Below are 22,044 nucleotides of genomic sequence, written 5' to 3'. Positions count from 1 at the left end.
GAACAGACGTCTCACCTCCCCTGTCTAGCAGTAAGGAACAGACGCCTCACCTCCCCTGTCTAGCACTAAGAAACCAAAACCTCCCCTCCCCTGCCTAGCATTAAGGAACCGACGCCTCACCTCCCTGATAGCAGTAAGGAACCAATGCCACACCAGCTCCAGCAACAACTCACCTCCCCAACTCAGTGCAACATCTTTCTTTCCTCACTTTTCAAAGGTACTGTGCCAGGGGTACGTGCAGCTCCGTAACCGGCTCGCACTTCCTTGCAACTGGCATCGAACTGTTGGGAACAACTGAGTCAAGATGCCGTGATAGCCCCCAGTTGCAGCTATTGTGTTTCTAATCGCTTCACAGAGATTTGCTTGTGTACCTCTGATTTTTTTCATTTTGGTCTTGTTTTACTCAGATAAATATTGGCTATTTTTCTAAACTGGTTTGGAGTACGTTTGTGTGTGTGTGTGGGTGTGTGTGTGTACGTACACAAATTTACAGACTGCCTCTAAGGTGAGCCAGACTGCTCCTGCCAAGCTACCGAGGGGGTGAGCAGGGGTTATTTTAGCTGCGTATCCCCCTTACCCTGACTAGAGAGAGGGTCCCTGCTTGGCAGGGTGAGAACCACTGCCAACTAGAGAACCCATTTCTAACAGTGACCCAGAGAAACTCTGCCGAGGCGTTCACAAGACCATATTCCAACTGCAAAAGAAATAATCTACTGGCAATTTCTGTCCTCAAATGACCTGTTTCTGCTTCAAAACTGTACTTTTGTTGGTCCTTTGAAAAGTATGTGATACAGGGAATTTGAATGAGTTGCTCAAAGGGTGGACTCATCCCTTTTCTAGAAGGAGAGAATGATTTGAACTTAGGGATAGGAGTTGAATGTGTTTAATGATTTACATTATATATAATATAAAACTGTATGTTACTGTACACTGACGATTTCTAGTCCTTTGGGAGTGTGCCCTGTGATTTTATGGCGTATATTTCATCCAAATCGCATTTCATTAAGTAAATTTAATTTTATGCAATATCCTGGCTCATTTCGTAGTTTCCTTTCCGTAGAATTTAAAATGTTCTGCCCTTTAATTTAAAACGCTTCATTTCACCTTCCATTAGTTTAAGAATGTTCCGCTCAGACTTTGCCAAAAGTGAGCTTTATTTCTATTTTACAACAGATCGTACATCCCTTTAAGACTTGCAGTCACTGTCGTCTTCAGTAGTCAGATTTCTACTCATGTTTTCATATGTTGCCCAGGACTGTAAGTAGCATAAAAACAAATGCCTGCATTGCACAAAAAGTCCCTCTCTGAACTCTGGCACTCTCCAGACTCATCCTACGTTGTATTCTGTACCCCTGCCCACCTACGAACACTTTGTTTAATGTGTTTATGGCACGCGACGCTCAGATGTGGTTAACAGTGTTTTCTGGTACCTACAGTCTTCAAATGTGTGCTTCCGACGTTTATTTTTGCAGTAACCTGCTCTGATATTGCTATACATTTTTCATTCTTTCAAAGTGTCTTAAACACATTATTTTTTGCAACAACCAATGTTTGTTTTAGATCAATTTTATGCAGTTTGCTGAAAATTGTCTGTTTTTTGTTTAATTGAAATACCAGGAAACTGCGTGAATGTCTTACCCTGAGCCCGACAAATATATGTAACATAACATAACACAGAGTAACACAACGTAACATAACATAGAGTAACATAACAGAGCAACATAACGTAACATACAGTGACAGAGCATCGCAGCACATCATAACATAGCGTAACCTAACATAACGCAGGGTAACACAACATAACTTAGAGTAACAGTATAACAGAGTAACATAACATAGAGTAGCACAACACATCATAACATTGCGTAACACAACATATCAGTTAGCATAACATGATGTAACATAACCTAGTAACACAACACAACATAGAGTAACATAATATAAAAGAAGAACACAACACAGAGTAGCACAACACATCCTAACATAGCGTAACATAAGATAGAGTAGCACAACACAATGTAACATAACTCAGAGTAACACAATATATCACATACCGTAACTTCACAGAGTAACAACATAGAGTAACATAATGTACAAAGTAACATAACTTAGAGTAGCACAACACATCATACCATAGTGTAACATAAGATGTAGTAACACAATGTAACATAACAGAGAGTAGCACAACACATCATACGATAGTGTAACATAAGGTAGAGTAACACAACGTAACATGACATAGAGCAGCACAACACATCAATCCATAGTGTAACATAAAATGGAGTAACACAACGTAACATAACAGAGTAGCACAACACATCATACGATAGTGTAACATAAGGTAGAGTAACACAACGTAACATGACATAGAGTAGCACAACACATCATACGATAGTGTAACATAAGGTAGAGTAACACAACGTAACATGACATAGAGCAGCACAACACATCATACCATAGTGTAACATAAGATAGAGTAACACAACGTAGCATAACATAGAGTAGCACAACACATCATACGATAGTGTAACATAAGATGGAGTAACACAACGTAACATAACATAGAGTAGCACAACACATCATACCATAGTGTAACATAAGATAGAGTAACACAACGTAACATAACATCGAGTAGCACAACACATCATACGATAGTGTTACATAAGATGTAGTAACACAACGTAACATGACATAGAGTAGCACAACACATCATAGCATAGTGTAACATAAGATGTAGTCACACAAGTAACATAACATCGAGTAGCACAACACATCATACCATAGTGTAACATAAGATGTAGTAACACAACGTAACATACCAGAGAGTATCACAACATAGCACAGCATAACTCAGCATAACATAGTGTAACATGACAAATAACATAACCCAGAGGAACACAATATAACAGAGAGTAACACAACATAACAAAAGCCATCAGAGCAGTTGAACTCTCCAGAGAGCCCGGCCTCTGAAACCTTCACACAGTGAGGGCGTCCTCGCTGTTTCTTCTCAGCTATTCCCAGCCCTACATTTCAGCCCTCACGCTGCAAGCATCATAGCGCCTCTTCAGTCTTTTCAAGGTGCTATGCGCAAGCTTGTATCCTTTACCTTCTGATTTCCTCTCTGTGCGGGCGCGCCCTCTAGGCGTGTCTACAATCCATTATTCATCCATTTTCTCAAAGTGGCGCGCACTTAGAGGCGGCTGTTTGGCGCCTGCATCTCCGTCTCTACCTAATGGGGTGTCCCCACAATTCCCTCCTGCTTCATTAAGTCCATTTACATACCTAAATGTTAATGTTCCATCGTCGGCCTGTTCTCAGGGACCACGGTGTAAACACCTCGCTGCATCCCCCCGCTCCCAGCATCTTTCCCCGCTGATGCCCCCCTATTCGCCTTCCACAGCTTTGCCTTACAGAAAATTAGACAGTGACACTGCTTATTATGTGGCAAAATGATTTACCCCGTGACCGAATTATGTGACAGGAAAAGGCAAAATTCATGAAATATAATAGGAAGAAAAGCAAACTCTGTACCAGGTCCAGAGGCACTTTTTCCAATCTGTTATGATATTTTAATAAATGTCAGCACTGCCTCCCAAATGCTTTAGAAAATACAAAGATTTCTTAAGAAATTTATAGACATTTAGGATATACGTTTCAAAATGTTACTCGTCAAAAAATATTGATTTTAGCTCTGGAAGTGGAGAAATCCCATGAATATTTATTATATGTTGCAACAAAACTCAGTTGGGTCTCAAGAGAAAAGAAATTAAAAAGAAATGCAAACTGTTTGGGATGCTTTTGAGTTGTGTGTGCGTTCTTGGAATAATTCGAGCCTTGAAAATACTGAAATATATAGAGTAAAATTAACTATTAAACAAAACATGCGAATGACACAAAACACATCCCTGTTTCCATCTTGTTTGGATTTCATTTAAATATGTAAGATTTGTGTTTTCTGCTTTAGGCTGAAGTCATGCCTTCAGCTCATCATTTGAGCACATCAACATGAAGCAAAAACAAATCTCACCTCTTTGTTCTAAAAACAGCAGCCAACTGTCGGTGAAAAGTGAACTGAAAATCTTTGTAAAGATATCAGCGGCAGTGCAGTCCGGATGCAGCGTTCTTAGTAACTTTTGGTCCGTTTGTGGTAGAAGCTATTTCTCTCAAAATCTGCAAGTAGTGCAGCAGATGCCACGTTGTGTGGTAAGTGAGGCAAAACTGTAGTTGAGAGTGAAACACAACAGCAACAAAAATGCAATTCGAATAGCCCGGACCTTATGGTAACCTTATATTACCTTAATTGCCGTCATTAACTGGGCAATTTGTGGCGATTATGGAGTTGGCATTTGCGCTCATTTTATTAATCCACTCATCCCACATGCGGCATTTATCTCTTCTTTTATATGCAAAGGACACCTAAAATCCAATGTGCTGTTGGATCTTAAGCCAGGACTGCCTGAACGAGGCCACTTTCTGCTATGTAGGCACACTGGTTATGTATTCAGTGTGAAATGCAGTGTGAATTTATTTATGTACTTTGTTGACAGCGGTGGGATGTGAATTCAGCAGCTACAGAACTACTGTTTTAAATCAACTCTTTTCAATCAATCAGTCAGAATTTGTAAAGCGCACCACTGACCCGTAAGGGCAAGGTGTTCCAGCTCTTTGCCACGAGGTAGGCGAGGGATCTTCCTCCAGCCGAGGTCTTCCGTATGCACAGTACGGTGGCTAGTGCCTGTTGAGCTGGGCGGGGAGGTCTTTGGGGCGGAGGAGAAGATGATGCAGTGGTTGAGGTAGGTGGGTCATAGGTCATGGAGAGCCTTGTATGCATGGACAAGAAGTTTCAAGTTGATCCTTTTCTCAACGGGGAACCATTGGAGGTCTTTTAGGTGTCTGGTGATGTGTTCGGGGCGGGGATGTCCAGGATGAGTCTGGTGGAGGCATTTTGGATGTGCTGTAGTTTCTTCAGGTTCTTGTGGGTGGTGCTGGTGTAGAGGGCATTGCATAGTCGAGTCTGCTGGTGACCAGGGTGTGGGTACCATCTTGCAGCAGTTGTTTGGGATCCATTTGAAGATCTTCCTGGGAAGTCGGTGTGTGTGGAAACAGGTGGATGCGACACAGTTGACTTGGTGGGTCATGTTGAGTGATGAATCCAGAATGAGGCCGAGGTTGCATATGTAGTTTGTAGTGGGAGGGGGGCCTGCGGCGAGTGTAGCAGGCCACCAGGAGTCATCCCAGGCTAATGTGGGGGGTCCCGGGATCAGGATCTCAGTTTTGCCAGAGTTGAGCTTAAGGCAGCTCTCCTTAATCCAGCTGGCGACGGCTTTCATCCCTCTGTGGAAGTTCTCTGCAGTTGCAGGGTTTTCGGTCAGTGAAATGATCAGCTGGGTGTCGTCGGCTTAGGAGATGATGTTCAATCCGTGATTCCTGACGATAGGGGCGAGCAGGGCCGTGTAAATGCTGAAGAGTGTGGGGCTCTGGGAGAAGCCCTGAGGTCAGTGCTTAATTTGTGCTTGTTGTTTCCGGTGCTGAGCACCGGCACTTATTTGTGAGGGCCGGGGCTTATTCTTATGCCTCAAGCATTTGCTGCGAGCAAAAGACATATGGGAAAGACAGAAGAAGGAAAAACTAAAAAGCGTCATAAAGGGAGAAAGTAGAAAGTTGCAGGATGAGCTGAAGGGGCAGGGGTGGCTGTAAATGGATTGAAGAGGCCAGAGATGGCTTCAGGATTACGCTGCCTCAGTATTCAGTGCTGGTAGATTTAATTACAGCAGCCTCGTGTTTAAGAGAAGGGCTTTGAGCACCGGCACCTCTTTATTTACAAATTAAGCACTGCCTGAGGTTCTCCGCAGCTGATGTCCATAGGTTCTGGCAGGTATGGCGGGAGTCTGACCCTCTGTGTACCTCCAGTCAGGAAGGAGCATTTCCACTGCAGGGCCTTTCTGCGGATTCTAGCTGCATGCAGTCTGGAGCAGACGGTGTGATGGGAGACCATGTCGAAAGCGGTCGTTACGTCCAGTAGGATGAGGGCTGCTGTTTGGCCACAGTCGAGCAGCGAGCAGGTGTTTTCTGTAGCGGCAAGGAGGGCGTTCTCTGTGCTGTGGTTGCTCCCTTGGCAAGACATACTTTATTGTGCCTTGAGACATGCCTTCTTTCAATTTCAGAATCGAGTGATATTCTCATTGCAGGTTTATACAACTCTTTCGGTTGAGCCTCTGCAGCTTTTATAGGTGTTACCCTTAGAAGAAAAACAATGGGGGATTCAGTGCTTAAATCAGTCTAAACCAACGCCAAAGGCTCGAGGCACATTCAATTCCACTGCTTTGTAGCTCAAAAATACATCTACAGACAGGGAACAGCCACATGCAGGTCAGTATTTACTCTGACCCCAAAGCGAAAGTCCGGCCAGAACTGTTAACTTCTCCTCTGAATGGGAACCCAGGAAGTGCAAGACACCTTCGAGCCTGACTGCACCTCGAAGTGCTGCCTTAGTGCCTGTGGGACAGAGAACTCAAAGACACCCCAGTAGTTAACTATTGGGGGTTGCCCCAGTAACCTTCCCAAGTCTTGAGGCATGGGTAACTAAGACTGTATGTACTGTGACTTGTGAGGGATCAATATCTTGAATAAATCAGTCGACAATAATACATGAATTATTATTGGACCACACAATATATATTTTATGTATATCACATTTATTTAAATCTTTGAACAGCTCAGCTTTCCAGTCAGTGAAGGCGGGGATATGTTGTTCCAAAGCTAACACAAACGCTCTGGAGGTAATATGTACACTACATACAACAAACACAGTACATATACATATCAGAAAGACAAGTTACAATAATCAAAGCCAAAGGAAATCTATTCCCATTCTTGGTTACAACACAGGGAGCACCTCTGGTGCAACTCTTTGGTTTAATGGGGCACACGCAAAACAATATATATACATACAATATATATTTTGTGGTCCAATAATAATTTGTGTTCTCTTGTCAACTGATTTATTCAAGATATTCATCCTTCACAAGTCACCATATACATAGTCTCAAATTCTTCTCCAGGCAGACACAGAGTGCCACGTGCACCTCACTTAGAGACTGAGAGTGGTGGTAGGAAATGCCTGAACCAGTCTGAACTACTGGTTCTGTCCAGCACATATTCCCTTCTATAATGGTTAACTTCACACCTATTGCACATAGGATCCAGAAAAGCAAACCAGTCTTGCCATCACCCCAAAAAGAAAGGTCCTTCAACTAATAGACCATATTGTCTCTGAGCATGAACACAAGCAACCCCAGCATCATTTCATGCTTGTTTGGCCTCATCTGTGAGGTGCAGGTTGAGATCTAAAACCCAGAGAGCTTGAGACCTCTGTCTGGACCAACCCGCATCACTAGCAGATGACTCACTGGGACCTCACAGCAACCATCGATGGAAACTGGCCGAATGGAACCACGCCACTGCCAGTCACCAAGGGACCGGTCCAACTCTTCTTAGCGAGTCTGTTATTACAGACACTGACCAACCATATGCAAGCCAGTCTTGCCCCAAAAGAGATATTATAGCCCAAACTGCTGGTCCATGCTCCAGACTTCTTGGGCCTCCCTTTTAAGGTCCAGCCCGAGTCCCCTTGGCAGAGGCAGCTCGGGCCGACGTCACATCCACGCACCTGGTAACGGAATTTTGTTCTAAGGTTCTCAGTAATCTTTCTGCTGGTCCTGTAGGGAATTTCTTCTCTTTGGTTCCGAGGAACCTATGGATTTGTGTCAGCTATGGCCTATAACCGAGCACCCTGCCACAAACATGGCAGAGTACCCTGTCCTCCAAACTGACAGTCTGCCCGCTGTATTTAAAGTCGGGTAAACCACCATGGTTTGGTGCCCACTGGCTGTGCCGGAAGAAGCCTTAGAATGAGGGCCTGGAGGACACGGCGTATTGGTCTAAGTTCCTCACCTCACACTGTGCGCTCTAGAGTCGGGCTTCTTGGTCCAACATCTCAATTGACTTCCGTCTGTCGGTTGAAGTACCTCAGACTCTCTGCCCTATTTAAGGCTGACGTTGTAAAGTTGTTTTTGTTTTTTTTGCTTTTTTTAGTTGTCCAAGATGACCAGAAAAAGAGTTCCCCAACAGTAAAAAATAAAAATGATCCCCAGACCCTAGGAGAAAACTCCTAAGGCATCAATTCGATATTCATATTTTTTGTTTTTCAAATACAAACTCCTGCTTTGAGAGTTTGTTTTTCAAAAGCAAAAAGTTTGTTGAGCACCTACATAAAACATGGCGGCTGTTCAGCAAAATTAGGGGAGCCCTCAAAGGAGACGCTGTGGCGTTGGCTCCGCAGAATGCGCAGAGATTCTCTGCCAGGAGGATGGATCTTGGTGGTCTTGAGACCCTCCTGGGTGAGTAATGCGCTTTACAAATCCCCTGATTGATCTCTATCAGTATGACTGGTGGTAATCTGCCAGGGTGGCAAGTAGTGGCCTCTGCCCCTACCCTCAACAACCCCCCGGCAGACGCTGGGTGTCTACTGATGTCTGCTGGGGCAGTTCTTGAGTTAGCTTGTGACTTTGAAGAATGGTGTTGTAGTTGGAAATCTCTGTACTTATGCATTCAGCCCCCTGCCTTCGGAAAGTGTGATGTCGTTGTTGTGTACGGTGTGCGAGGAGGTTAGTGGCTGAATCCTGGCAGGGGTAGAGATAGCAGGAGTATTTCTGGGAGCATTGTTTCTGTGTGTGGGTGTATCCATGCAGGTGATCAGGAGAGGTGGCCGCTGCTGGAAGTGGTGTGTGGATGTGTGTGCTGGCTTGGTATTTGGGTGGTGGTAAGAGATTGGGGTGGGTGCATCTGTCTGTATGATGCCTTGAACTGGAGCAGGAAGTGGGGTTATTCTGCGTCTCAAACACGGAGGAGCTTGGGTGTACTGGAGTGCCTGGAACGGTGTTACGTAGGGGTGCTGGGCAGTGATATGGTGTGGTTTATTATTGTGTTGGGCAGTAAGCAGGGGTAATGTGAGAATAGTATTACTGTGGTGTGGTGTTGTCTAGTAAAGTTGATGTGTGGTGCTGTCAGTGACTTCTGGGACTAGCAGGTGTGGTGTTGAGGTGTAGTGTTGTCTAGTTCAGTGGTTCCCAACCTTTTGACTTCTGTGGACCCCCACTTTAATATAACTGGAACCCAGGGACTCCCTCTGAATCAATATTGGAATCCGGGGACCCCTCACTGAGTTATTATTGAAAGATGGGGACCAAATCTGTTAATATTATTTAATTTTCTAAGCAGTTACAGACCCCCTGAGGAGGCTTTGTGGACCCCGAGCGGTCCCCGGACCACAGGTTGGAAATCACTGGTTTAGGGTGTTGGTTGGTAGGTCTCTGGGATGTTTGCTTTGTTGTAGGTGTACTATTGATAAGCCCTAGGTGAGGAGTTGAGTGTGTCTGATGTGTTGGTGTATGGATGGCAGCCTCCCATGGGCCAGGAGTCCTGTGAGTGCCCTGCCAGTTGTGGTGCTGGAGATGTGCCCGTCGAGCTGGTGCCCACAGCTTCTAGAGGAGTGCCAGCTCCCCGGCATAAGTGGCCTTGCTGTGGATAAACAGTATTCTCACTGAGGCGTTCGAGGTTTCTGGCACTCTCAAGAGGTCCTTCCTGGCTCTGTAGTTACTTGCCCAGGCCAGCAGGTGGGGCTGTGGTTTCCGCGGCTCAGAGGATGCAACAGTAGTTGGTGCATCTTCAGTATCTTTTGTCCTTCTCTGCCCTCTGCTGCCAGAAGCCGCTGCCCCTCCCCACCTTATGAGTCCTTAATGTAAGGGGAAGTTCCATAAACACCTCCCAGCATGCTACTGAGCTGTCTCTGGCTCTCGCGCCAGATGGCTAATTCATTTTAAATTGAGCTCATCGGTTTCTATTCCGACTCCTGCCGCCGCGCTGCGACCCGCTACCCTCCAAACGTGGTTTCTTCCCTCCATGCTGTTCACCTGGCACTTCCACCACTGTGCATCATCTTTGTCCCATCACCGCTGTCTTCAGCCACCCTGCGCTAGAGATAATCAGTAGCATCGCCGTTGCCTCCGATCGCCCTAGTGCGCGGCCATGGGGAAGGCAACCTGGCGGCGTTTAGAAGCCCCGCTAGCCGCTGAGACTCAGAAGTAGAAAGGTAGTAGCAAGAAGTCTGATGGAAAGCGAAGCTAGTCCAGACCTCAATATTGATGCCCTCTTCATATTGAGCGCATTCTTGATGCACATGAGGTCAGGAGTTTATGCTCAACTCCGTGGTCTTCTTCAGTGAATCTGTGAGGACCCCCAAGCATTACACGTCCTTACTTGGATGTATCTCTGTAGCCAGTGCACATGGTCGACCGACTCTTGTGGCTTGTTACTAATAGTGCAGTAAACTATTTGGTGTTTCAGTGAAACTGCAATGGACCATGCTATTGTAAGAACCGGTAAGAGATTCCCACGCCTGATGCCACAAAGGATTTGCCGACTATGTGAAGCTTTACTCCTGGAACACTTGTCTCGGTGGAATTTAACAAATCCTCAACTTGTTACAGTCTAAAGCAAGATGAAACCAAGGTCATCCATGGTCGACCATTTTCGAAACACATGATCACTGATACTCCATTATGTGACCATTAGTTGACCATCATTGAACCACAGATGATCAATAATTCACACTGGTTGACCAATGATGAACCATGAGTGGCCACAGATGCACCATTTTTTAACTGTGGAGGACACTTGATGCACAATTGTTGGTCATCAATTCAAAAGTTTGACCATCGAGGAACCATGGTGTTGATTCACTGAGGTTCATCACTGATGAAGCATGACCGATGGTTGACCATTGATGTACTATGGATAAACACTAATGAGCAACAGATGGCCATTGATAAACCATGGTTGAACATTAGTACACCATCAATGTCCTATGATCAAGTGTGATCCATGCACATGCTAGGAAGAGACATCAAGCTTGTGGTCAGTGACAAGGTCGAAGAGGCCTGATCTGAGTTGGATAGCATAGCGCACCTTGAAGAATGTGCAGCGCTTGGAGGTGGAAGGTAGACCGGAGAGGCTCACAGGGTGCTAAGGCAGGAGTGTCAGTGTTGCCTTTGCTGTGGCTGGGAATAGACCAGTGAGTGCTTCTGAGGTGTAGAAGTCTGTCATGGATGCAGGTAGTGGGCTGGTGGGCTGCGTTCGCTCAAAGACAGGCTGGCAAAACAAGCATCTTGAATGGAGGCTCAGGGCTGACTCCTTGCCTCAGCACAGCTGTAGAGGCAAAGAAAGCATCTCTGGTGTTTGTAGATGGCATGACCGCCACTTTTTAATCTCACACCCTTGCAGCCTGGGAACTGGAAAATATGTCTGTTTAAAATCCCTGCTGGTGTGCTTACAGACAGATGCACTTGTAGGTAAATAGCTGAATAGCAAATAGTGGCCTCACTAGTTTAAATAAACATTTCCTCACATAGTAAAACATATCAATAGTAAAGAAGTCTTTGTCATTATTTACTCTAATATATTAATAAAGGAAAAAAAGAAACACTGAAAAAGAGAGATCTGCATAAAAAATCAGGGTGTGCAGAGTCATTACAAGAGTGGGAGACTGCGCCTTCATCCCTTGGTACCCTTTTCCATTTTCCCTGATGTTCTTTGTTGGGCGCTGAGGATGCTCGAACAGGTTTCTGGTCATACACTGGGCCATTAAAAACTCTTGTTCGGCCAGGGTAAAAGTGTAACAAAGAAGTGTGGGCATAAATGTGTTTGAGTGTGTCAGTGGAAAGCTGACTGACTCTGCCCCAGTCCAACTGCTGCCTCAAAAGCATTGACTTGTCACGAGCTCTGGAGATGTTCCCATTGGCCGCTGTACTAAGGTCTCGTCAGTAGGGGGTGGGGACATTTTTACGCACTGGTTTCTAACCCTTTTACTTCTTTCTCCCCTAGACACAGAGGGCTGCGAACACAACTGGCACAAGTTCCAGGGCCACTGCTACCACTACTTCCCACAGCGCCGCACCTGGGAGCACGCCGAGAAGGACTGCCGGCACCGCTTCGGCCACCTGGCCAGCATCCACTCCTCAGCAGAGCAGGACTACCTGAACAGTAAGAATCCACCTGGGGCCCTTTCTACAGAGGTACTTGGGAAAAAAAATCTGAAACCTTCAGTTTCAACCAGGAGTCCAGAAACTGGACCCTGGGTCTGACTCTAAGGAAGGACGGAGGCGTGGTGGGTCCACCTTCACCTGCGTGAGATGTGGGTACTTAAGGGGGCTTGCGGTCACTTGGCCGTCAATGTGATCCTAAGGATAGACAAAGGCATGGTGGGTACACCGTCACTGCATAAGATCGTGGTAGTTGTAGGGGCTTGAGGTCGCTTGTCCCTCAACTGGATTCTAAGGAAGGATGATGGTGGGTCCACCTTCACCTGCGTGAGATGTGGGTACCCGTGGGGTCTTGAGGTCCCATGATCCTGGATGTGATTTCAAGGAAGGACAAAGGCATGTTGGGTCCATCTTCACCTCCATCAGTTGGAGGTATTTATAGGGGCTTGAGATCATTTGAGAGGTCTTACACGGAACCCCAGCCTGGCCGTATGCCCAGGCACTTATCTGTGTTAAAAAAATATATTTTTCCAAGTTTATATTTAAAAAAAGATTCCAACCAGAATCCAGAAATTACCTCCCAAGTTAACTTATTCAAGCAAATAGCACTGGGCCCTGCCATTGACTACTCTCACCCAAATGTAGAATGCCCACTGGACAGTAGAATTGTGGGACTCTGAAAGAGGGACAGCCCTACTGGGTCATGCTCCCCCCACTGCCAAAGGCTTCAGAAAGAGGCAGTTTGGTTTACTAACATCTTCGAACAGCGGCGGCCACCTTGTGAGCCTGTTTAGCACAAGCGCACTGACCTGTTGTAATCTATGTGTGGGCTTTTACCCACACCCACCGCACGCCCATCACTGTCACTCGTTCTTGGGCTTGCCTTTCAAAAATCCTTTGTTATCATTGGTAAATGCTTAATGTTTGACCCTCCTTGGGGCGGTTTTGTTACCACCTTGGCCATTGACCCTGTTACATGGATAAATGTGCGTTTCCCAGTACGTTTAACTGCGAGCAAACTTCTTTTTCCTTTTGTGTCTCTCCCTCGCTCTCATGCTGATGGTGGCCACGGCGTTTTGAATCGGCTCGCTTATGTCAACTGTTCTACTTTTCATTTTCAATTTACCTGGCAAGAAAAGTCCAGTTGAGAATTTACAATGCTAATAGCTCTAACTCGAGCAAACGGGAGACCCATTGCATCGCAAATGCTTGTTTTGTATCTGATACCGCTGTGGTGTGCTCATTGTTCTGGAATCCTAGTCAGCCTCCTGCAGAGGGCAGTGCGGAGAGAAGAGAGCCATGAGCAAGTGTGACGTCAGCATCACAACCAGCTGCACAAAACTAAGCAACAACATGCAAAAGAGGTTTCCATAAACTACTGAAAAACATATTATTTATTTGTATGGTCTGTCGGGCACTTGAAAGGTTTCTGGGATGTTTTTTAAAAGTCCTTATGGCTTAAGACCCACACATTGATATTCTGGCATCAGTAACCTTTAATTGGGCACCACATGGCACATTTTCTTAGTCTCCTAGTCCAGCGTAAATGTTGACTTTTTTCTAAGGTTCTCATTACACGTTCATAAAAGGATAATATGTGTGATACTCCTGTTACCAATCAAATCCCTTTACACATTTCAGCAGGTCTAACCGACTCTAATGTATCTGCCAGGCCAATATTTCTACTTGGGAATTTGAGGGCACTAAGCACCAAAATCCACGTTTTTTCACGATTATCAGAGAAAAGCTCGTAATTTCATGGCTTTTATCTCACCCAATAATTTTCATCCTGCAAAAACCCGGTGTAGTCCGATTTTTTCAGGTGTGACAAGTATTGCACCAGTTACTGCCCGCTCGTAATGAGGGACAAAGTGAAGACATTGGTAGAAGCCACCGGTCACGAGGATCACCACACCCGCCTACCAAGGTGTACCTCGATAATGGTGCAGAGATCACTTCACAATCCCGGGCTTTCCCTTCACAAACCTTTTGAAAGGGGTAGGGTAACCCTTGTGTTCAGTATAAGCACACCAAGAGCAGATCTCCAAATGCATTATGTTGTTAAGTGAATATCCTGGGGTTGGGATAGGCTGTCCTCTGGGTCATGTTGTAATCGGTTAACCCCTTCCTTAACAAGGTCATAGTGGCTACAGAGCTGACCCCAAATATGTGTATATTAAGACTTTGCCACACCCCATCAAACCAACTTGCCCATGCAACCCTAGTGTGTGCATTGAGGATGCAGTTCTATGGTTGCCACCCTTGTCTATACATTGGCACCCCCTATTGCCAACACAGTCACATCTGGGAGTTCTAACCTTGCCTTCCATGGAGATAATCACTCAATCATTTCTAACCAGAAAATTCAAGGAATGGAAACTTGATGTATTGACTGTGCAGAGTGACTGGTTATCCCTAAGCTGTTGGCGTGTCCCCAGGTGTTGTGATGACTTCATTCTTCTGGTGTCTTTGTGGTATTGATAACCTAGTCCTCTAAAGCAGGGTTATAATGTGACTGAATTCCACCAGGGTACCTTCTTTACAAGCAGGAGCTTTTAGTTAACAGAGCAGTGCATTCTGGGAGCTGTGACCTTGGTTTGGGTCTTTGGAGATGGTTGAACTCACAAACCTGAAAACAAAAATTCTTAAAAGGCAATCCCAAGACTGAGACGTTTGTGGCCTAGTGACTTGGAACTGCCTTGAATGCTACCTAAAATGTGCACGGAGTTTTTAAACTAATGTCAGAAAATTGAATAGATTCATTTCGTTCATCCCCAAAACGAGAATCTGTGCTGAACATGAAGCACACATCATGGTGGCCTGATCGGTAAAGGGGAGAGGGATTTGTCAGCTCCTTCTAAAATACACATTAGAATTACTGGCGGGTTTACACAGGATAAAATATCTAGGGCTGTAGGACCGTCTGTGGCTACTGGTCAGATGCTGTGGCGAGGATTCTCCTGGTGACTTGCAAAGAAGATCACACGATGTCCCAAAATGTTCATGTGTAAAGATGATTCAGTTTGTGGAGTAATGAACTGGTTTCTAAAAACCATAATTAGGAAAAGGATCTAAATAGGAGGCGTTTTGAAAGCAGGGAGGGACAGGAAACCTTGAGAGACATTTGGAGTAAATTTTGGATTGCAGGTTAGCCGTCCTGTGTGGAAATCCGAAAGCAGGAGGGTTGCTGTGCCCTTCCCTTCATGCCTCTGGCCTCTTAGTTTAAGTCTAAAATCAGAGACATACTCGGTCTGTGAAAGTATAAAAATGCAAAATTTATTGAATAGTCTTAAAAGGAAATGGACAAAGGGATTCAAGTGCTGTGGCTGTCTAACAAAGACATGCAATTATTCCAGGGCATGGAAAAGCCAAGTATATGTCTATTTCCCAATATCTATGAAGAACATTAAAAACCAGAAAAAAACATTAAGTACAGAATTGCTTTTCCTCACAGAAGCAATAAACAACCCTTCCAATTACTGTGATTTTTGCGTACCAGGCTTCTGAAGTTTAATAAAAATGATTGGTTTTCGGAGCCTACAATAAGGCGGTGTGCTGTGAAATTGGGACCCCGCTTGAGTGGTTTCTTAATTAACCCTAATTCGCTCATTGTTTGAGGTCTAATCACAGGCCCTTATTCCAGTGTTCTGGTAATTAAACGGCATCACCCGTGGGGTCCTGGGGGCTGCGACCGACCACGGTGGCGGTTGTCCTACAGAGCCGCCGGGCCCCATCGGCGCCAGCGCGCTCCGGGCTCCCCCCGCCGTCGCATTAAGGTTCATCTGTTAATTCTGAAATGTGCAAAAACAAGAACAAATGGTGCGTAACAGTAGAAAGATGCAACACCACACAATTCTGCTAAAAAGGACCACTTTGGAAGTGAATTAGTTACACCCCTTACCCCCCCCTCCAGAAACCCTATGGTCCCCCTCACATCTCTTTCCACTCCCATTCCCTCCATAATCAGGTTTTACTTCTGAAGCAGGCCCTTCTCCGAAGAAGTGGGTACGAATATTTTCTCAGCAGAACCTCCACCTTTTCGCTATGATCCCGACACGCGGAAGTGTCGTCTGAGATCCTGCCCCTATCTCGACTCTTTCTTACTTAACCTGTAAACTTTTGGCCACCTGTGCCTTAGGGAAGGCTCCATCTGAGATGTCAACCTCGGGAATCCGATGCTGTGAGAAATGAGATGGTGGGGACCAAAATCCCTGTGGCATGACTGTGACAGCAAAGGTGGGCGAGCCACTGAACGCCCCATCCTGAAGCCTGGCTCTGGCTGAGCTCTAGGTATTGTTGGAACCTCAAGCCAAGCCCCGAGCGAGGCGAGCTTTCATGTGCCTTCTGCCTCCCTCCCTCGACCCGGGATGTGGTGTCGCGACCAGAGCCACCGACAGTGGAACTCGGGAACCAGGTTCAGTCCTAAGTTGTCTGATGATCCTGTGATTCTGGGCAAATCATCTGATCTCCCATGTCAATAAACAATGCATGTGAGCTTGGGTGATGTAACAGCTGCTCACGGAAGCACTCGAATGCCTTTAGGCCGAGTTTGTGCTGTATTTTAAAAACTGCAGAAGAATTCACTAAGATATAAACACAAAGCCTTAGGATAAGGAAAGATAAATGGATACACATTTGAATGGCTGATTTGTACAGAGTGAAACCAGAAAACCTAGATAAATCGTGCCTTCCCTTCTTAAATTGTGTGATCTTAGACAAGTATTTCATTTCACCAAAACTACTTTTTTATCCAATATCAAAGCAATTTTGAATCTCTGAGTTCAGAGTACCAGTTGTACAAAACTAAGTACTATCTAAACTGATAAGTACTTCTGAGTGCACTGCTATGATGTCCCTATTAATGGGAAAGCTTCCATACATTAAACACTTTTTTCTACTTTGAAGAGGCTTTACCATATCCTACAGGGTTTGTTGTATGATTTACATAACACATTCTCAGGGCTCGGCTCATGCACAGGCTCTAAGCTCCGAGCCAGATCCTTGGCTCGGCTCTAGTTCGGCCCTGGCTCGGCTCTGGCTCGGCCCTGGCTCGGCTCGCCCTGTTAATTTGTTGGCTCGCCCACCTCTGTGTTAGTCATTGAGAGCTCTGAGGTTATCCGACAAGAGGCAGCTTCCTTGAAATGAGGTCCACACGCAGTAAGAGACTGCCTTCCAGGGAGTTGGAATCACACCGGATAGGTGAGGCTGTCCACCAGTCACACACCTAACGAGATCCGAGTGTGAAACTCACATCCAGACAGACGGACTGTGCACAAAGATACAAAATTCACACTCGTTGGCTGACATTGTTCCTCAAGGTGTGACAGTCACACCCGTGAGAGCGACTGTGATCCAAGGCAAGAGCCTTTTTTCCAGTGAAAGATGCACCGATGTGTGAGACATGCACCCAGTGAGCGGGATGGTGCCCTGAGGTGTGGGACTGGCACACAGTGAGAGAAGGCGTGCCAAGGCCTGGCACTCGCACGGAATGCGTGAGAGCGTGCATCAAGGAGTGGGTATCATTTCAAAAGAGTGAGACTGCTGCACGAAGCAAGATAAACACATGGTGAGTGAGGCTTGCACCCACCGAGGCAGGCGGTGCTCCAAGCGTGAGACTCAAACCCAGTGCAAGAGACTGCACTTCAAGGCGCAAAGGTCACACCCAACGAGAGGCACTTTGCACTGCACCGAGGGGTGCGGCTCAAGGTGAGCGAGTTAGGCTGTTCTCCAAGAAGGTGGTGTTACAAACCACTGGTGTGACCCCACTTCAGGAAGTGAGGCTCACACCTAGTGAGCGAGACTGAGCTCCAGGGCATGAGACTGGCTCCAATTTACTGAAGCAGCACTCGCTCCACCTGCTTAATTTGAGCCGGTGGGGACTAATGGCCCTTATGTCTTGAAACTGGCCCTGTTTTCTCCTCATCAGACTTTTCACCCAGGGCAAGAGGGAGAATTTCCAGAGAATAAGAACGCAGGCATGAAAGAAAACCCACACGAGTGAGAGAAAGGCACAGATAGTGTCTGATGGTGGGTAAGAGGTGGAATCAGGACGCCGCAGCCTTGGTATATGGCACCTCCGATATTCGCCAAGCCTGCTGTGGTTCTGAGTCAAACTTCGGGCCCCGGCACTTATTGTTTTACAAATTAAGCACCGACTTCGCTTCATCCCCGCCTTCCCATCCTGGCTGTTCTTCTCCAGCTCTTGTTTTGCTCTGTGAGGTCTTGAAGTTCAGCTCTGAGCTGAATGGCTTCTGGTAGGCCTCCACTTCCGGTGGCTGTACTTCGAAGCGCCGGAAACGGGTGCAACCCCCCAAAACACTTAGCATTATAGGTGCCAACTGTTGGGGCTGCAGAGGCGGTCCTCAGACTTCCAGAAAACATTTCTCTGACTGCACTGAGTGTGTTCTCCACGAGCTCTTGCTTGTAATTAATATCTGTTGTGGTCCTTTTTTAGGGTCGAGCCTGCGTAGCATGGGCTTGCGCATGCGTATCGCTTGCGAGACGCTTTAGGAGTTAGAAAAGGGCTCAGAGCCCCGTTCACATCACGTCAGTGTTTTTCATTGGTTTGTGGGCTTGCCTAATAAAATCTGCTTGCTTTCATTAGTCGAAGGCATGCATATGTCATGCCTTTTCCGGTGGTTAGCCCTCCGCGAGCGCAGCGACCAAGTACAGAAAACATACGAGGCCCGCTGTTTTCCGTCCAGTTTGTGGACTACTTTTTTGCTTTTTTCGCACCACAATCTCACTTGTTTAGCAGCACGCTCGTTTTTTTCTCTCCATTTAATGAGGCAAGAAAAGTCCGGTTGGGAGTTTACAACTGCTAATAGCTCTAACTCGGAGAAATGCGAGACCCGTTGCATTGTAAATGCTTGTTTCTCTCTGCTCCTATTTAACTGTCTTCCTTTGAAGCTCCTTCCTTTTCTAGATAGATTTTTGGGGATGGCAGAAAATCTTCGCCAGTGTTGCAAAGCACATCAGCAGGACCCATAACTCTCAGTAATGTGAGCCCTGTGGCCGCCGCAGCCGGCCCGCACTCCCATCCCTCACGCCGAATGTGCTGAGCCAGCGCGCTGGAGACCGCGGGGCGCCACAGCCCGACGCCCCATGAAAGAGCCATTCCTTCTCCCTTGTCATAACTGTCACCGATGAAGTATTTCGTGTTCGCTGCTTGAATATCCAGAAGGAGGTCGCACAGTGACGGCGGCGGCGGCGTCGCTGTCCCGACACTCGTTAAAGCCCTTAATGGCAGCGTTCTTAATTAAAATGAGATTTGTAGGCCTGACCCCCTACTCCCTTCACATCTATCCAGCCTGTGCCTTGTCAAACAGTTTCTAACCTAACACGAGACATATGGAAGTTTTTTTTTTTTTTTTTTGCCAAACACCTCTAAGGATTTGCGATATTAGCCTCGAACACGGTCTATAAGTCTCGCTTTTGTTACTATTTAGTCATTTATCTATTTAACTCTAACAAAGCAGAACAAGTGCCTAAAACAGTCCAAAAGATGTGATGCCTCTCTCTTCTGTGCCATGATGACCACCTGACAGTCCCATCTTGGAAGTTACCATTTAATATTCAAGAAACATCTCTTCCCATTGCCCATCCCGAGCCTCCTTGCAATGCGCTCTGTAGAATCACTGGTGTTTCCTGGACCAAACACACTCACTCAGCATCTGGGCTGCGTCCCATTCACTGAGACCTGGATGTCTCCACCCACGCGCTATGGGAGCCACCAGCGAGACTTGTTGAAGAGGACACAACTTTTGCACCCAGGAGTTCGATCACTGTTTTCCAGTGTGATAGTCTATTGGTTCAATTAAACCTCTCAATTATGCTCAAAAGGAACCCCCGAAACCAGAAGTGATGTGCCCTCGTGACGTACAGTTTTACTCTAACTCTGTTATCGTAGGATTGGACAGTGTGGGTAATTGGAAAAGATGTAATTAGTGAACTGTGGCTGTCGGTAACCATGAAGTCCAGAAAAAGTTTAAGGTGACACAAAAAGTGAGTTGTTAAAGTTTGGGCCTCCCCTGTATCTTAAGCATCTTGTACGTTTCTTCCAGCGTTTGGCTTCGACAACACTTGGATCGGACTCAATGACCGGATCGTGGACAAGGACTTCCAGTGGACGGACAACACCATTGTGGTGAGTACAGACCAGTGACGGAGAGGTGCATCTTGATGAAGGGTAAAACTCTCCTTGTAGGACCAGAATACTGGGCGGATGGGGGTTCAGTCTCCAAACCGATCCCAACGGTGGGTCTGTCAATGCCTTTCCAGGGTTAGCTTTGTGCACTTTGAACCCATGTCAAGGTTTTCTTTTTACATTGCCTGGGATCCAAGCATTGGCGAAGCCAATAGTTCTTGCGTATGGGACCCCTTGGCTTTGCTTTTCAGTGATATCGTATAGCATTTGCAAAAAAGGAAAATGAAAAATTGCACTGTGATGCAACAAATGATTCATGACACTACTGGTGCCCATGTCATTCAGTAAGAGCGTGCACGCGTGATGACATATGCGCCTGCATTACAGTGCATCTGCATGCTTACTAAGGTACATGGGGGCCATTTTATTTATTTACTATTCAAGATGAAGGGGGTCACTTGGAACAGTAAAAAATAAAAATGGTAATTCTAAATTGCATTTGTGCACACGGCAAAGCCAGATAGCTAAAGGGATCTTCCAGGCTTGCCAAGAAATGTAAAACGTTTGAATAATAAATACTGAAAGGACCGCATGGGATTGGCAAGCAATGGGGAGTGGACAGGGTGAAATAATAATAGAGTTGGTGAGGGGGAGAAGGACTAAAGGAGTGGAAAAGCAGCACACGAGGGAGAGAGCAAGAAAGAGCATGGGGGGCTTTGTTGTGGAGATAATTGCAGAAGAGAAAGAGCAAGAGAGGGAAATCAGCACACGAAGCAGAGAGCATGGGGGATTTGTTGTTCCGATAATTGCAGAAGAGAGAGAGCGAGAGAGGGACAGCAGCACACGAAGGAGAGAGCATGGGAGTATTTGTAGTGGAGAGACATGCTCAAGAGAGAGAGAAAGCAGCACATGAGGGAGAGAGCAGCAAAGAGCATGGGGGATTTGTTGTGGAGATAATTGCACAAGAGAGAGAGCCAGAGAGGGAAGGCAGCACATGAAGGAGAGAGCCACGCAGAGCATGGGAGTGTTTGTTGTGGAGAGAATTGCTCAAGAGAGCGAGAGAAAGCAGCGCATGAGGGAGAGGGTAGACAGAGCATCTGGTCATTGGTGAGGGGGAAACACAGTATGGAGAGAGCTAGAAAAAATATGCACTCAACGATTCCGTAACGAAAAATAAAAAAGTAGTTCCCTAAAAGTGAACAGTGGAATGATAGAGGTCAGCCAGTTCAAACCATGGTAAAAAGAATGTGCACCGGGGGACAGATAAACGCAAGAAAAGAAAGTGAAGCCATCAAATAAGGAACAAGGAAATAAGAGTGACAGTATGGCCAATCAATGGGCATGATCTAAGCCCACTTGAAGTTTTTGGAGTAGTACACAAGAGATCTTTTGCAACCAGACAATGAAAGCTGCCTGGCAGGTAAGATCTAAACAGCCATGCATGGCATTGATCAGGCTGATGAGGGCAGATCCCAATTCTCCATGCACAGCTTGTGTAACCTTGGGCAGTCGAGTGCACTTCTCCAAGTTTTTGTTTCTTATATGTGTACAAAGAGTGGTGGAATTGGGCTACTTTCAGGGTCACTGGAATTATGCGATTCTGTAGCCACAGTATTTTTCACCTAATTTTGGAATTTCCCCATTTGCCACATTATTCATTATCTACTCCATAATCTGAAGATTTAAAAAATAGTTTCTAGCTCAAACGGATCAAAAGTTACTGAAAGCACAGTGACATGTTCCCACGCAGTGGAAAGCTTTTCTCAAAGATTGACTGGTCATCTTTCAATTGTTTAT

The 22,044-nt window shown here is 45.9% G+C and overlaps 1 protein-coding gene across 3 annotated transcripts in view; it reads left to right on the top strand.

Annotated features, from left to right (window-relative positions):
• The window catches only part of NCAN (neurocan), a 388,051-nt gene that overhangs the window by 350,346 nt on the left and 15,661 nt on the right, over positions 1 to 22,044 (top strand). For all 3 annotated transcript variants that reach the window (XM_069216521.1, XM_069216522.1, XM_069216523.1), the window contains 2 exons: positions 11,944 to 12,102; positions 20,165 to 20,247. In XM_069216521.1, coding sequence (XP_069072622.1) covers positions 11,944 to 12,102; positions 20,165 to 20,247 — 242 coding nt within the window. The remainder of the gene's footprint in view (positions 1 to 11,943; positions 12,103 to 20,164; positions 20,248 to 22,044) is intronic.

The sequence above is a fragment of the Pleurodeles waltl genome, chromosome 12 (assembly GCF_031143425.1).
Source record: "Pleurodeles waltl isolate 20211129_DDA chromosome 12, aPleWal1.hap1.20221129, whole genome shotgun sequence".
Taxonomy (NCBI): Eukaryota; Metazoa; Chordata; class Amphibia; order Caudata; family Salamandridae; genus Pleurodeles; species Pleurodeles waltl.
The sequence above is the reverse complement of the archived record's forward strand: the minus strand, read 5'-3'. Positions and strand labels throughout refer to the sequence as shown.